The sequence below is a fragment of the Nelumbo nucifera genome, chromosome 1, assembly GCF_055504915.1.
Source record: "Nelumbo nucifera cultivar China Antique chromosome 1, China Antique-T2T, whole genome shotgun sequence".
Lineage (NCBI taxonomy): Eukaryota > Viridiplantae > Streptophyta > Magnoliopsida > Proteales > Nelumbonaceae > Nelumbo > Nelumbo nucifera.
In genome coordinates this window covers 4,917,152-4,933,849 of record NC_142649.1, presented here as the reverse complement: position 1 = coordinate 4,933,849, position 16,698 = coordinate 4,917,152, and the positions used below count along the sequence as shown (strand labels likewise).

At 40.7% G+C, this 16,698-nt stretch overlaps 1 protein-coding gene across 4 annotated transcripts in view; it reads right to left on the bottom strand.

Annotated features, from left to right (window-relative positions):
* LOC104605230 (AMP-dependent synthetase and ligase family protein) overlaps nt 1-16,698 on the bottom strand; it is a 150,037-nt gene that overhangs the window by 22,597 nt on the left and 110,742 nt on the right. For all 4 annotated transcript variants that reach the window (XM_010269905.3, XM_010269908.3, XM_088896241.1 and 1 more), the window contains 3 exons: nt 12,344-12,403; nt 11,575-11,659; nt 11,345-11,409 (listed from right to left, as the gene is read on the bottom strand). In XM_010269905.3, coding sequence (XP_010268207.1) covers nt 11,345-11,409; nt 11,575-11,659; nt 12,344-12,403 — 210 coding nt within the window. The remainder of the gene's footprint in view (nt 1-11,344; nt 11,410-11,574; nt 11,660-12,343; nt 12,404-16,698) is intronic.

Below are 16,698 nucleotides of genomic sequence, written 5' to 3'. Positions count from 1 at the left end.
GGAACATGTAGGACTGATTTAAGAGAGAGATCCTTGCTTAGGTCAACCACCCCCTTTCCAGAGATGGTGGAGAGGGACCCATCAGCTACTTTCATCTTATCCTGGCCAGACAACAAATGATATGTGGAGAATAAGGAGGACATATGTGTCATATGGTCAGTGGCTCCAGAATCAATCACCCAAGAGGTAGAATTAATGGAACTAGATGCACTAAATGCAGAGGCTGTACCTGATTTGGCAAGAGAGGTGGAAGCTAAAGAATTGTTCTTCAGACGGGCTAATGCCCGACTGAGAACCTCTACCTCACTAGCTGTGAAGCCCAAAGTACTTGGTCCAGAGGAGTCGGCAGCCTGCTTTGCGGTGGAAGATGACACTGTCTGAATACTCTGTGAGTTGTCACTACTGTTGTTGGTGGCAAGATTCCCACTTGCTGTGTGGCCCTTCTGTTGCCTTTTGTCCTTTCTCAGAGCAGCTGGCTTCAGATGAGGGTACAGGACCCAACATTTCTCCTTTGTGTGTTTCTCACCACCACAATGTGTACACTTGAGGGACTTCTTGTCTGAAAATCTATTCCCCTTAGTGGAGACTAAGGCTGAATGTTCTCCAGGTTGTTCTGTTGACTGTGTCTGGGAGTCAACTTGCATCTCCTTTCTCCTTACTTCTTCATTCCTCACCAGGTAGTAGACATGGTGAAGCTCAGGTAATTCATCTCTCCCTAGAATCTGTGACCTTATACCTTCATATACAGGGTCAAGACCCGCCAGAAACTTGAAGGCTCTGCCCTCCTCAATCTGCTTATCATGCCTCTCCTTATCATTAGCATTTTCCCAATCCAAAATCAAATGGTGGTCAAGCTCTTCCCAGAGGCCTTCCAATGTTGCAAAGTAGGTTGCCACGGACATGTCTCCTTGCCTTGGGGCTGCAATGTCTTGGTTCAGCCTGTAAATTCTAGCATTGTTCCTTTTCTGGCCATATGTCTTAGATACTTTCTCCCAAATTTTAGCAGCTGTGGGGAAGTGATGAACAGTTCTGGCCACCCTAGGAGTCATAGAGGCCAGCAACCAAGACATGACTGTGGCATTTTCCTTACGCCACACGGTGTATTCAGGACTGCCAATTTCTGGTTGTTTCTTGTCTCCATCCAAATAACCTGTGAGGTCACGAGAGGTAATGAACAGCATTGCTGAGACAGACCACTCTCTGAAGTTATACTCATCTAGCAGCACACTTGTAATCTGCAAGCTGTGCAGATTAGGGTTTTCCAGGTTTGAGGACCTTGTAACAGGTCTGTTATCTCTAGAGGAAACTTCACCGGATAGTGAGGACATCTTGACTTCAGTCCAGGAGTTGTTCACAGTGCTGTAGTTGATTCTGTTTAGGACTGGCCGAAGTGGTTACAGTGTTCACCGTGCTGGTAGAAGTGTTCACAGTTCGGGTACTGAACCAGTTCAGTACTGATAACCGAAGTAGCAAGTACAGGGCTGCTAACTGAACCAGTTCACAGTGCTGTTTAGGACTGGCCGAAGTAGCAAGTACAGGGCTGTAGCTGAACCAGTTCACAGTGCTGAAGAGAATCTGTAACTGAAGTTACCACAGTTCTGCCCAAGTCTTGCTGGGGCACGAAGCTGCAACTGTAGAGAAGGCTAAGTCTTTACCACTTGTTCTGCGCAAGTCTTGCTGGAGCACGAAGCTGCAACTGTAGAGGAATCTCTCCCTCTTTCGGCTAGTGCTAGGACTGCTGAAATCAGTCCTCAACTAGGTCTGTCCTATACAGACCTCTCTTAGTAGCCCAATAGCTACTCTTTGCTGGAGATAATCTAGTAGGACATCTACTTCTGGGTCTTACTTCTCTTGAGTCCTACAACCAAGAGAAACCCTAGGTTCGAACTTGCTTTACTCTCTTACACTCCTAGGTCTTCACTGCAACAACCCAGAAAAGGAAGAGAGAAGATGAAAAGACAGCAAGAGAAGAGAGTGCGCCTGCTGAACCCAGGAAGGAGCTAATGCTCTGATACCATGTAATCTGAAGTGCTATACTCGAAGTAGCAAGAAAGAAAAGAGAATGACAGAAAAGAATAGAATGTCGAACTGTACTAGCCAGTCGACCAGTTCTTTATTTATAGATGAATATAGTACAAGGTACAAGAAATTACTGGGATGCCCCTGATTAGTGATGGGACACCCAGATGGCTTAAATCATTAAACAGGATTAGGCCCATTAACACAAGCCCAGTTACAAGATAAGTTAAACATAAGAATGAGCTAATAAGAACACTTATCAGCCGAACATAACTCTAACATTCTAACAGCTTAGATGGATTTCATAGGTCTTGCAGCTTGAACTTCTGAGCTCTAACTGAACCCCCATCATTTTCTACAAGCAACTCGGTGTATATTTGAGGAGTTTCTTGGGAAGCTAGGAGTTCTGTCTATCCCCAACCAAAAAGAGAGAGTGAGACAAAGAAACAATTGCAGTGCATCTCTTCAGCCCCTGTCTTCAGAAATGGTGAAAAAGCCAGTAAGATACTGTGTGGTAATCTCTCTCTCTCTCTCTCTCTGTAGTGCATGGTTTAACTTCATTTCTAAATCCATGGAGTTATCATCTAGGTTGACGTGTTTACCGATTCAGCATTCAAAGGAAACTCCGCCGTGGTTTGTCTGTTGGAAGAAGAGAGAGACAAGGAGTGGATGCAAGCTGTTGCAAAGGAATTTAACATCTTGGAGACAGGTTTCTTGACTCGGATTACTGATACCAGGTCGGAAGGTAAAGAGTTGAACTCGAGATTCCGTCTCAGATGGTTCACTCCTGTTGCAGAGGTTAGTTCGCTTCATCTTCTCCTCTCACTTTCATCTTAACTTCTTTATATGTATTCGTTTGCATTAGTTTAGCTTCAAGCAATTTTCGCTTTTGGGTTTTTTAGATCTTTTCTTGTTTGAGTTTTTTGAGAAAATTTAAGTAGTTCACAACGTTATTTGACCATGTAAATTAGCTGTTGTGTGCAAAAATTGGAAACAAATGCCTGAACTTCTCTATCGGATATTACATATATGAGTATATAACTGCAACTCGGCCGGGCTCAACCTGAGCTTTTGCGCGCGACAGATTTGGGCATCATTACATAGATCCGTTCCTTCAAAGCCTCAAAATGAATCTGACAATGTGTTCCTCAGCTCAAAAGCACAAACCTCCATTAAAACTGCAGATTCTCCTCCAAGAAAAATGATTTAATGAGAAGAAAAACTTCACAAAATGGTAGAAAATGGCAAAACAACAGGTAAGCCGGCCATTTTTCCTCACCGCTGATTGTCGCCAATGGACCTGTAACTGGGTGCGCCGCTGCCTGGTTTGCTATGTTCGAATGAGAGGAGAGGGAGGTAAAACCCTCGCACGGGGGTATTTTGGGTATTCAAAGAAAATACTAGGGACTGGTTTGTCCCATTCTATTGGAAGAAGTACTTCTCCAAGAAGTGCTGAAAAAAAGCCAACTTCAGGTCACTTTTTTAAGTACTTTTAACAAAAAGTACTTCTTCCTCACTTTTTTAACAAACACATAAAAGCACTTAATAACCACTTAATGTGTGGTCCCAACTCTTAAAAGAAGTACTTTTTAGAAGTGAAATCAAACAGGGGCTAAATAGGTACAAAGAAGCCGAGGAAAATAGAGGTCAATTGGGCAATTCATGATCTGACAATTAGTGGTATAAAATAGTGAACAACTCTTTGTTAACTAGTTTTCCTTCCTTAATCACTGGTTCTAGCCATAATTATTTAGCATAGATAATGTTCATGTGGGTCCCCTTAGGAAAGAAGACCAATGAAAGAAATAACTACCCATCTAAATAAAACAGAAGCAAACTATTATTATTCTCTACATTCCTCAATCTGAGCATGGATATTGATCATGCCCAACTTGCTAAGAATATATTTAAACTGTAGCCATGCAACACTCTTGACGAATGTATCTATTAACTGATGACTTAAACATGCAAACAATAGGCTCAATTCACCATTGAAGACCTTCTCCCAAATGAAATGTCTATCCACCAACTGGCTGCTTGATTATTGCAATACATTCTTAGAAAATCTATTAACAATAATCATCAATTCTCCCAAAAGATTCATCAGACAAAGCAATTTAGAGAGACCGTGAGCCGTGAGTCTATGCTTGCATATACACTTGATCTACAAACTACCAATTTCTTTTACTTGATCTTGAGACTAGGCCTCCAACCACAAATGTACAATATCCAGAAATAGACCTCCTCTCATAAATATAAGCTGCCCAACCACAAATGTATATGCTCTATTCCAGAGATGCTCATTCTTAAATAAAAATGTGAATGCTTGAAGTTTTCTTCTACTAACATAAAAGACACTCTGCTGCCTCGATATGAGAAACAGTGGGTGGATGATTATATTTTCACAGCATTAGGATTCTTGTTAAAAATCTGCTTACCTTTTGGTTTGGCGTTGATTATTTCTAATTCTAGAACTGCATTCTTCTCAAAAATATGGATAGATGCAGGCTTTTCATCCTCTTTTTAGCTAAACCTGCATTTTCAAAAGAAGTCAAACCACCTTGACTTATTCAAGGGCATTGGAAACTTCTCTTCTAGATTTCTTAAGGTTTACCAAGCAAACTCATCTCCTCCCATGAAGCCCAACCCCAATAACTTGCTCATTTTCACCTTCTGTACCGACCACTTGTAAATCAATTGATCTTCCAATAATGTAAGTTTTATCCATTTGCACCTCAACCTCATTCGTTCACTTGAGTACTTGACTCACAAGCTTCAACTTCTTTGTTTTCCAACTCACAGTAACTTTAATCATCCTCATCTTTGCAAGTACCCTTCTCACTATCATCCTTTTCCTCATCTGAAATGTTACCAATGTCACCATTCCCCTGAAAAAGTCTATAACGATAGTTTCTTGTATATAGATTTGAACCAAAGACTGCTGCTGTTCCTTTCACACCTTGCCTTGTTTTAATCTCAAGTTCTCCTTCCTCCTGAAAATTTGGCCTACCTCTTGCGAGATTGAAAACCCCTTGATCAGATTCACAATTCTGTTTGAACGAAGAAGCTGCCTCCCTCGCAGTATGGGCATTATGATCATCTTTATCAGGACCACACAAAATTTCTTGTCAAGCTTCTACCTCAATTGTTGGTTCTTTTACAAACCCTTGAATTTCACTCACTAAAACTTTTTTCCCTTCGAGCTTCTCTTCTCCTGGAAACTCCATTGGTTTTCTTCTTCTTTTTTTTTTTCTTGAGAAAAAGGAAACTTTCAGTTAACCAGGGGGGGGGGGGACCTATACATGAGATGTACAAGAGGGGTTAGCAACAAAAAGAAAAAGCCCAGTCAATCAAGAGGTAATCTGTTACCACTATACAATGTATCCCTTCCCAACCCCGATTTAGCCAAAATGTCTGCAATCTGATTAGGGTTTCTTGGAATCCATCTGAACCTGCAACGTGAAGTGGCAGTGATATCAGCTATTTTATGAAGAAGGTGAGAGAATCTCCAAGGTTCAACCCAAAAAGAATAAATTGAGCCCATGACAGTTGTAGAATCACCTTCTACTGAAATAGGATTAGCATTCAAGGACTTTGCTATTTGCGGACCCTTCAAAAGAGCTTTTAACTTGGCCTCAGGGAAATCAGTTGCTTTAAAGGACCACTAAAGGGCAAAAATAGAGAACCTTCTGGACCTAAAATGACATCCCCAATACTAGCACCCAGAGGGTGCTGTCGAGAAGTTCTTAGGCTGCCACTAAAGCACAAAATATAGGTGTTGAGGGGTCTTGGAGACAGAGGACAGATCCAATCAGCAACAGGGGATGATTGCAAGATCAGCAAGAGATTCCTGTCAATGTTAGCAAAATGGAATCTATTGAAGGACTTATGAGCCAAAGCATGTCTATTGAAGGACTTATGAGCCAAAGCAAAATGGAATCTATTGAAGGACTTAAGGTCAAAGCATGTCTTCTCAGATTTTGATGGGATATGACCCACCGCAGAGGTCTCTTCAAGGGAGACCTAACCTCCTAAGAAGAGAAGTTAAGAGAGAATGGAAAATAACCAGGTTTGTCGTACTTGCTTATTATGAGATATTTATAGTAACATAAGGATCCACATAACACATGCATGGCCCTGACTTCACTGCTAACATGTCTTCCTTGTGTAGATGAAATGGACTGGTGGGCAATGCCTTTGACATGAACTGTAATAGGAAGCTGGGCTGGAAAAGTTGTTTCAGTCTCTAAATTCATGTTCTCAACTACTCTTAATCTAAGGACATAAAACCAGAATTCTCATCAGAAGAATTCTGCTATTGCTGATGGTTAGTGTTAACAGATGTTATTTTTTATATGTATAGTACCGCAGGGGTACTATTGTACTTTTACTTCTCTTTATGTTTAGTTGTTGTCGCCCTAGTATAAATATAACATACTGCGCCGCCTGCAGTATCTTTTTGGGCTCTCAGTCCTCTCGTCTCTCCTCTCTTCTCTCCCTTCCTCTCTTCTTCCTGTACAACATGGTATCAGAGCAGGACAACCAGGTCTGGAGGGAGAAGTCGTGCAATCTGTCTTTTCCTCTTCTTCGCACCAGATTCCCAGCATGTAGAAGTCATTGTTTTTGAGGGTGACAGACTTTGTTTCGAGGGTGATAGACTCTGTTATCATCTGCTGTTCGGCTGTACTGATGTTCGACTGAAGTAACTTTTTTTTTTTCTCTCTCTTCTCTTTTCTGGTCGTGTGCCTGCGCTGGACCTGTACTAGGTCTGCCAATTGGATGTGAGGTGAGCTGCACCTCTTTCTTTTGCTTTTTTGTGGGGTCGTTTGATCCCTGTGAAACTGTAGGTCGTAAGGACCTTGTTTATGCGCTGCAACAGCAGCTTTTATGGTGGACTGAAGGTCTGGAAGTGGCCGGTACCTTCTGTAACAACTTTTTAAGGCTGTGTTCCTCTTTTGAGTGTTGTTTTTTGAATCTGAAATCATGAGTGGTGAAGATTCTGCTACATCCGGTGTTTCCTCAATGCTGAATGGAATGAGTGGGGGTGTGGACCTATCCTTTCCCATGGCTGTTGTCCCTCTTGATGGTTTAAATTATTTAGAGTGGTCAAGAGGGATCAAGCTGTACATCACTGCAAGGGGGAAGATAGGTTATATTAATGGGAGAATAAAAGAACCACATTCTGGGAGTGCTGAATATGATAGATGGAATCAGGAAAACAGCATGGTTATGTCTTGGCTTTTAGTCTCTATGCAACCTCAAATAAGGAGGAATTTCATGTGGGCTGAAACGGCAAATGAGATCTGGGAACAAGCAAAAACAACATATGCGGAACTGCGACACTATGCAAAAATCTACCAACTACAGGCAAAATCGTCTACTTGTAAACAGGGGGAGAAGTGTCTATTTGTATATTACTCTGACTTGACTTCTGTCTGGAAGGAGTTGGATCATTATCAGAGTGTGGGATGGAAGTATGATGAAGATGCAAAACTGTACAAAAAACTCGTCTCCCAGCAGAGAGTGTTTGCTTTCTTACATGGTTTGAACCCTACATATGAATCTATCAGAGTCTAGATCCTCAGTTCTAAGGATCTTCCATCAGTTCAGGAAGTTTATGCTCTTGTACAATCTGAAGAAAGCAAAAGGAATTTGATGAACAATTCTGGTGGAGATGCAGTTGTGTTGGCAGCGAAAGGGAGTGTTACTACTAGTGGGGGAAATTCTTCCAAGAAAGGAGATCTTCAGAAAAAAATGGATGACAAAGATAAATTGTGGTGTACTCATTGCCAGAAGCCCCGACACACCCGAGATACATGCTGGGATCTTCATGGAAAGACGAAATGGGCTCAAGATCTGAATAAGAAGCAAAGTTCATATATGAATAAAAAGTCAAGACAGCAAGGTACAAAAAAACACACTATGGCCAACATGGCTACTCGTGAGAATCAGCCCCCAATCCATACTGTGACTTAGACACATTCATCTGGATCTGACCCAAGGGAGGATATTATGAATTCCTTCCGTGACCATTTAGAGCTCTATGGTAGAGCAATTCGTCAGATGGATGCTCCTCCCTCAACCTCATTTGCGTCTACATCAGGTAACTCTGCCACAACTTTCCATGTTGCTTCTCATACCCTTGACTCTCCATGGATCATTGATTCTGGAGCATCAAAACACATGACTGGTGCGTCCTCTTACTTTCAAACCTATCACCTTCTTTCTGGAAGAGACAAGGTGAGACTAGCTGATGGATCATATGCTTCCATAGCTGGTCAAGGAACCGTCTCTCTTCCCCTTGGCCTTACCTTCTCTGATGTTTTACATGTTCCAAAATCTCCCATTAATTTGTTCTCTGTTAGTAGTGTTACTAATTCCTTAAACTGCTCAGTGACCTTTTTCCCTTCTTACTGTGTGATCCAGGATCTGGCCTCGGGGAGGACGATTGGTAGAGGACGTATGGTTGGACTTTACATGCTGGAGAATAAGGCTGGTCTTCATGTTACAGAGTCTAAGAGTCAGTCCTGTAAGAGTCAAGTTTATTTATGACATTGTCGCCTTGGTCATTTATCTTTTGAGTCTTTGAAAGTGGTGTTTCCAGATCTGTTTAAGTCAGTGTCCGTTTCAGATTTCTCTTGTCAAACGTGTCAATTGAGTAAACATTGTAGAACTCATTTTCTTCCAAAAAATAGTAAATCTGAATTTCCTTTTCACATTGTTCATTCTGATGTGTGGGGCCCTGTTACTTTACCATCTGAGAGTGGTTACAAGTATTTTATTACCATCATTGATGATTATTCTAGATATACTTGGGTATATCCCATGCGAACCAAGGAGGAAGTACCAAAAATTATCCAAGATTTTCAGCGGATGGTCTTCACTCAATTTCAAACTGAAATCCAAATTTTTCAGTCAGATAATGCGAAAGAGTATTTTCATAGTGATCTCACAGAATTCTTTGTTTCACGTGGTTCACTTCACCGTAACTCTTGTGCCCGAACACCACAACAAAATGGTGTTGCTGAACAAAAGAACCGACATCTCCTTGAAGTGGCTCGGGGTTTACTACTCCATATGAATGTCCCCAAACGTTTTTGGCTTGAGGCTGTCCTTCGTTCTACCTACCTCATTAACCGTATGCCCTCTTGTTGGTTAGAGTGCAAAGCCCCACATCAGCTTCTCTTCCCTAAGGCCCCCTACTTCCCATTCCTCCTCGCGTATTTGGTTGTTGGTGCTTTGTCCAAAATCTGTCTCCCACTCGTGGGAAATTGGATTCTCGTGCTATTCCTTGCATATTCCTAGGGTTACTCCTTCACTCAGAAGGGATACCGTTGTTTTGATCCAGTTTCTCGGAAATTCTATATTTCCATGGATGTCTCTTTCTTTGAGAATGAGCATTTTTTCCCTATTTCTCCTTAGGGGGAGTGTAGGAATGAAGAGAAACTGGTTCAGCTCCCTCATCTTCCTGATCCTCTACCTTTTTGTGTCTTCTTCCGTCATCACAAAGGCCAACCAAATTCAAGAGCTATGGAGAATCTAGAAACTGTACCTCCAGTGCCATCAAACTCCTCGGGGGCGGATCATACTCACCCAGGTACCTTGGTTCCCAATGATGTCCCTGACCCCATTGCAATTGATACCTCTATTGGTAATGACCTTGACATTCCTATTGCTCACAGGAAGGGTGTTAGATCGTGCACCACTAAACACCCCATTTCCAACTTTGTTTCCTATGAAAACATTTCACCCTCTTTTCGTGCATTTCTTACTTCCATTGACAGTGTCCCTATCCCTAAGAATGTGGTAGAAGTTCTTTCAGTACCTGAATGGACAGATGCCATGAAGGAAGAAATTAATGCCCTTCATAAAAATGGCACATGGGAACTTGTAGATCTTCCTAAGGGAAAGGATCCAGTTGGATGTAAATGGGTGTTCACCGTCAAACATAGGGCTGATGGCATGGTGGAGAGGTATAAAGCTCGTTTAGTGGCAAAGGGATTTACACAAGTGTACGGAGTTGATTATGCAGAGACTTTTGCTCCTGTTGCCAAGATGAACTCCATTAGAGTTCTAGTCTCTCTTGCTGCTAACCTTGACTGGGATCTACATCAGCTTGATATCAAGAATGCATTCTTGAATGGTGACCTTGAAGAGGAAGTTTACATGATACAACCCCCTGGTTTTCAGGCTCAAGGCAATGAACAGAAGGTGTGCAAGTTGAAGAAGTCTTTATACGGGCTGAAACAATCACCAAGAGCCTGGTTCAGCAGATTCCATGTTGCGGTTCAGCAGAAAGGATACAAGCAATGTCAATCTGATCACACACTGTTTGTGAAAAGAGAAGGTAAAATTGCTGCTTTGATAGTATATGTTGATGATATAATTGTCACTAGTGACTGGAAGGATGAAATCCAGAGGTTGAAGAGTTTTCTTGCCACACAGTTTGAAGTAAAGGATCTAGGGCCTCCAAGATACTTCCTTGGAATTGAAGTTGCCTACTCAAAAAAGGGTATCTTCATTTCCCAAAGGAAGTATGTCCTAGATTTACTCCAGGATACTGGAAAAATGGGAGTGAAGCCAGTTGACTCTCCCATTGATCCTAACCATAAATTAGGTGACAGCCAAGGTGAACCTATCAAGGATGTGAAACAGTTTCAGAGACTTATAGGGAGATTGTTATATCTTTCTATGACCCGCCCAGACATTGCTTATGTTGTTGGTGTCCTTAGCCAGTTTATGCATGCACCTATGTCCACTCATCTTGAAGCAACGGAAAGAATCCTCCGATATCTTAAAAGGTTTCCAGGTGCTGGCTTGTTGTTTCAAAGACACAGGCATTTGAAAGTTGAAGTGTATACTGATGCAGATTGGGCTGGATCTCTAAATGACAGAAAGTCTACTAGTGGCTACTGCACCTTTATAGGAGGAAACCTAGTTACCTGGAGAAGTAAAAAGCAAAGTGTGGTGGCTAGATCCAGTGCTGAAGCTGAATATCGAGCAATGGCTCATGGAGTGGCTGAAAGTATGTGGATAAAGAATCTATATGCTACCCCCAATAAGCACTAGCCAAAATAATAAAAGCTCAATTGTTGACTGAGTACATTATGTTGTATAATGATTTCTTTAACACTTTCCTACAAAAATGTATTAATTTTTATCATTTTAATAGGGGCATCTTGATTTTTTAAGTAGGGGTATATTAGAAACCTCAACTCCCCCCCCACAAAACACACATACACACATAAAATCCCAATTTTATATCAGAACTAAAAATAAGCCAAACATAGGATTTAGCATACAATGATAACATGTTCATAAATACCTTCCAGATGACGGACCCACTTGAGTTCAATGAAATTACATGTCCATCAACCAAGCAACATATCACTGCAAAGTCAAAGTAAATATTGGTATACATTATTCAACATCCATGATATGTGTGTCTATCCACAGCCTATATATACACATGCATATAATGCAGGAGTTACAACAATATCATCTGAAAATCATAAAGAATGACTGAAGTAATCTTCAACTGAGATGTTTGTGCACCATTGCCACTGCGACAACTGACAGAAAGAGAACCAAAAACTGGAGTCCCCAACTCCTTCAGCCACATGGTACTGAATGGTAGAGCCTGCATTAAAATAATATATTACTTGGTGAAACTTTGTGAAATTGAATTCAACTATATTCTCTCCATATGGTGTTCATGGTCCCTGTTTGGGACCAAAAGTATAAGGAAACAAACAGTTCCAGCCATTGAAATAGCATCAGTTGTATGACAATTTCCCCTTAGAAATGTCTTTGGTCAATACTGTTTGAAACGGTGCATATTAAGATCATCAAAAACAATGATAGTAGTGTATTCTCTTTTGTTTGTGAAAGCTTAAGTTTCCTCCCGTACGTTGTTCACAAGTTTGGACTAATCAAAACTAAGATATTTAAGAAAGCAATGCGCCTGTTCATCTTGGTCAACTAACAACTAACTTTTTGTGATAGGAAAAAAAAAGTAAATCATCAATACATGTTTAAACCTTAAAGGTAGAGCAGGTGGATTATAGAGGAAAGCTATGTCTAGGATATATGCAGACAAAAAAGGAAAATAGAAACCTAAAAATGTCTCAAGTAAAGCAACTAAAATGACCAAGGTAGATAGTAAATGAATTTTGAAGCAACAGCACACAAGTAAACTAGGAACTACAACATAAGAAAGCATGCTAAACAAATAACATGAGACCAGAAAGATTTCATAGAGACAGTTATAGTCCTCAATTTATATGAGAATGTTAGCAGGTGACAAAACTTAAGAGTTCCACACCTTTACCGATATGGCTGTCAAACGCCCACTAGTAGAAGCCACATAAAGCATGTCACGGACCTAAGATAAGTACCAGTTGTTAATTCATGTAAACAAGTATACGAAACATCTTGTCCATTAATTGAATAATTGGAAAACAGGAACAATCCATTCTCTAAATAATTTCATAACTCCTAGTATAAAATACATATGGGAAATTATGCAATGCCTTGCATGAATTTAGTGACTAAATTCAAGCTCTGATGTTAAGGAGCTGATATCCATATGAACAGTGAAGCTAAACTGAACTCAAGTGTATAGAAGCATATCAATCATTGGGCTAAAGTACCTCCCATGCAAACATGCTACTTCAAGATTCATTAACACAAAACTGTTATGTAAACAAAAATCTAAATGCACATTAAACAACTCAATGTCTGGTCTTGAGTGGGGCTTGGGTTTTAGAAGAGGCCTCCATGAGTCAAATAAGTAATGTTTCATCTCTTCTCCAAAGTCTTGAGAGAGTGGTCTTAAAAAGGGATAGTCAAGCTGAGGGTGAGACCTGCAATCATTTATTAATCTTGTATCCCTTATCCATTTCAATTTGGGAGTGGTTTCTCTCTATGTTTGGGCATAGGTGGAACCCCCCACCTAATGTACAACATCTATTTGCCTTTAACTTTGTCTGTTGGACAAAGAAGAGGGGAGAACCCTTTGGAGGTGTACAAGGGTGGTTATGTGTTGGACAACTTGGGAAGAAAGGAATCAAAGAATCTTCTCATGAATTGAGAGAAGTAGGGGTGCCTTAGTTGAAATCATTACTATTAGAGTGATCCATTAGATGATGTCTTTGAAACTCTTCGAAGACTTTTCTGCTGGTGACTTGGTGAGGAAGTGGTTTTAAATTGCTTGCTCTTCTTCCTTTACAGTTGGGATTAGACCTTCTGGTCCCCACCTATTGGGGGTTTCATAAAACTGAATTTTGATGGAAGTGGTGAAGGAAATCCAGCTCCTTCAGGTATTGGAGGAGTATGATCACACTGCGACTGATATACCTAACCTTCAACGAGGCACCTCAAAATCTGTCAAACCATGTTTGTAGAGACTGCTCAAGCTCATAAAAAGATTTCTTGAACTTACAAACAGTTCCCTTGGGCAAGTGACTATAAAACCTAGGAGGTATATCCATGTACACTTCCACTTACAAACACTCCCAATTTTGTATTCCCCATTCCTCATTGTTTCTCTTATCAGCCTCTGCCTCCCAAACAGTTCCCTTGGGCAAGTGACTATAAAACCTAGGAGGTATATCCATGTACACTTCCACTTACAAACACTCCCAATTTTGTATTCCCCATTCCTCATTGTTTCTCTTATTGGCCTCTAGCCTCCCTATCTTTCTCTGCCTCTTCCACTTTACGCCCACTCACCATAATATCATCCTCCATGTCTTGCACTATGTCTTAGGAAGTCCTTGAACAAATCTATATAACTTCCCCCTCACTTGGATTATCTCTCTAGGGGCAATTTTGAAGATTCTTAGGAACTTCGAGCACAACTTCTGATTCTCCTCTCATCTCAACTTTTTTGGTGATTTCTATTGGTTGGTATGGCAGAGAATCATCACCAAAAGCACAAATAAAATCAACCTGCATGGAAACAAGAGGAGAACAACTGTAAGATGGACAAAAAAAGAAAAGAGTGTTAGGGAGCAATGGGTGAACCCCCATTGAGAGTTTAACCACAGTTGATTCTGATACCATTAAGACTGTTGATCTTTCTTGCAAGAGATTATCGATAACTTGAGTTTTAGTTTGGATCCTTGCTAAATCCCCCTCCTCTACAACCAATGCACATAAGCACATTGCACCGAGTAGCAATTATTCAGCCCCCCACGTACACCTTGCTGTAGCAGCTGCAAGATTTGAGAGAATCCTTTTATTGATTCAGGTCAAGATGACAACAACCCAACCAAAAACAGTAAGGTGTCTCTTGCTACTTTCGCTATGACTTACTCAAGTCATGATGCACCCAATCCACACTACCAATGCTGAAGTTCCCCTTCATCAGCCCAAATGATCCTCTGTTTCAACACCATCCACATTACCAATGCTGAATTCTCTCCATTAATCATTTTCTGAGTCATGATGCACCCAATCAACATCATTGATATTTGATATTGTCCTCCATATATTCATTTTGTTAAATCAGGGATTTGGTTTGTCTATAGAGGGCCCCTCCTTGTTCACCAAATACCCATCTGAGTGAGTCAATGACAAACATCTTTTCTACCATCAACCTAAGGGAGACAATGATGGGCGATTTTGTCTATACTCACTACTACTTCCTTCAACTTAAAGCCCCTCATGTGAGTTATATCGGTCCAACCAACTACAGAACTGTTTTGACTCTTCTTGATGATTTGAATCACAACAACAAACTACTGGCCTGGCCATTGCTGGGAATAAGTGGCATAATGATCCACATGGTTCCTTGTTTGACTAGTCTACCAGCAGGTGGCCAGTTTCCTTTTTTTTGTTGTTGCACTGCAGTATTGACATTTAAACTCTTGCATTAGATTATCAGCTGATTCCAAGACTTCTTGGTAGCATCAGGAATTGACCTTCCCTACTTTATGGTTCTTCGAGTCTTTCTCTACCATTTTTTTTAAAGCACTTCTCAAGTTTGTCCACTACATTTTGCCTTACAACTTGCAACAATAATTCTACCAATGAAGATAGCCAAATCTTGTATTTGATTCCTCCAAAAGTGAACAACCGCCTTTGGTAAGGCACCCACAAACTTTTGTTTAACTTTAACTCTTGCCCTCCACAAGTTTCTAAACCAGAGGTCTCTTCTGCCACCTCAATAAAGCTCCCATAGCACTCCTATTTCTCTAAATACATCTAATCTCAAATATTAAACTAGAAAACTCTTTTTGATAAATAACTTAAATTTTATTAACAGACTTAATATAACATCTTTACAAGCATCCCTTAGAGAGGCACGAGCTGCTACCTCTTATACAAAAAAGAAAAAGAAAGATTACAATTGTGCCCTGAATAAAAAAGGTCTATTCACCCCTTGCTTATCCAAAGCATCTGCCATCCCGTTTATTGATCTACTCACCCATCGTATCCTCAAATTCATGTTCCTGGTTAGTCATGTAAATTTTTTCATTCCACTCCTGTAGCACCAAATTATAGACTCTGGATTCTTTATCCATTCTACTACCACTTTCGAATCCCCTTCAATCACCACATTTGTCATGTTTAACTCACTAACGATCTGCACTCCATGAATTGCAGCAAGCAGTTCCGCTTTGAGGGAGTCACCCATGCCGGCAGGGCCAGAAAAGAGAAATAAATTTCTATACACTCTAACTGCCCTGGTTTATGGGTCATGTTTCATATCGGACTCCAGCAAGCAACCAAGATGGAGCCCCACTAAGATTGCACTGCCTGAGCTTCCATCCCTTCAATTACTATTAACAGAGAGGTGGGGCTTTCATAGGCAAGAAAGTTCTTAAAAGTAGCACCCTCAAAGTTTGGCAATTTCATTGACATAAAACCCTACACCCCATTTCAATTCTTTATCTCCTTCGTAGTTACCACAATAGTATTGCTGTAGTCCAAAATATGTGTATGGTTTTACCTTTCCAAACTATTTTTGATTCCCATTTGTGACCTCTTTTTGTTCTCATTTTTTCAATATGAAAGTCCAGCAACATCTGTGCAAAGCTAAGCCACCCTAAAGACATAATACCTTCCAGTATACAAACCCTTTGGTCCTCTGGTGCAAAGCATTCAATGACGTCAATGAACCTCCCTTGCCTGTTTTCCTTCCCAAATGGCATGCTCCATCAACAAAGTCTTTCGTCCAAGATATTGAGCACTCATCTGCTAACACAGTACCTTTACCTATTGCCCTTATTTTCAGACCTGCTTCCGGTATACAAACCCTTTGGTCATCCAGTGCGAAGCATTCAATGACCTCAATGAACCTCCCCTGCCTGTCTTCCTCCCTAAATGACATGCTCCATCCACAAAATCTTTCATCCAAGATATTGGGCACTAAACTGCTAACACAGTACCTTTACCTATTGCCCTTCTTTTCAGACCTGCTCTTCTACCTTCCCTTACCACTGGTCCCTGCATCCCCCACCTAGTGCTCTCCAAGTTTCTCCCAACATGTTGCCTAATATTCCCATGATGTCGTTCATTTGCATGGCTGCCAAAATGAAATAAATGCTGAAATTGACATATTATGTTGTTTCAAAAGAAGAACGACTGAGAAGAAAGACAAATGATTTAAGAGCTAATCAAGAAAAAAACATAAAACATTGGATATGCAAATAAAAGTTATCATCCTTCTAC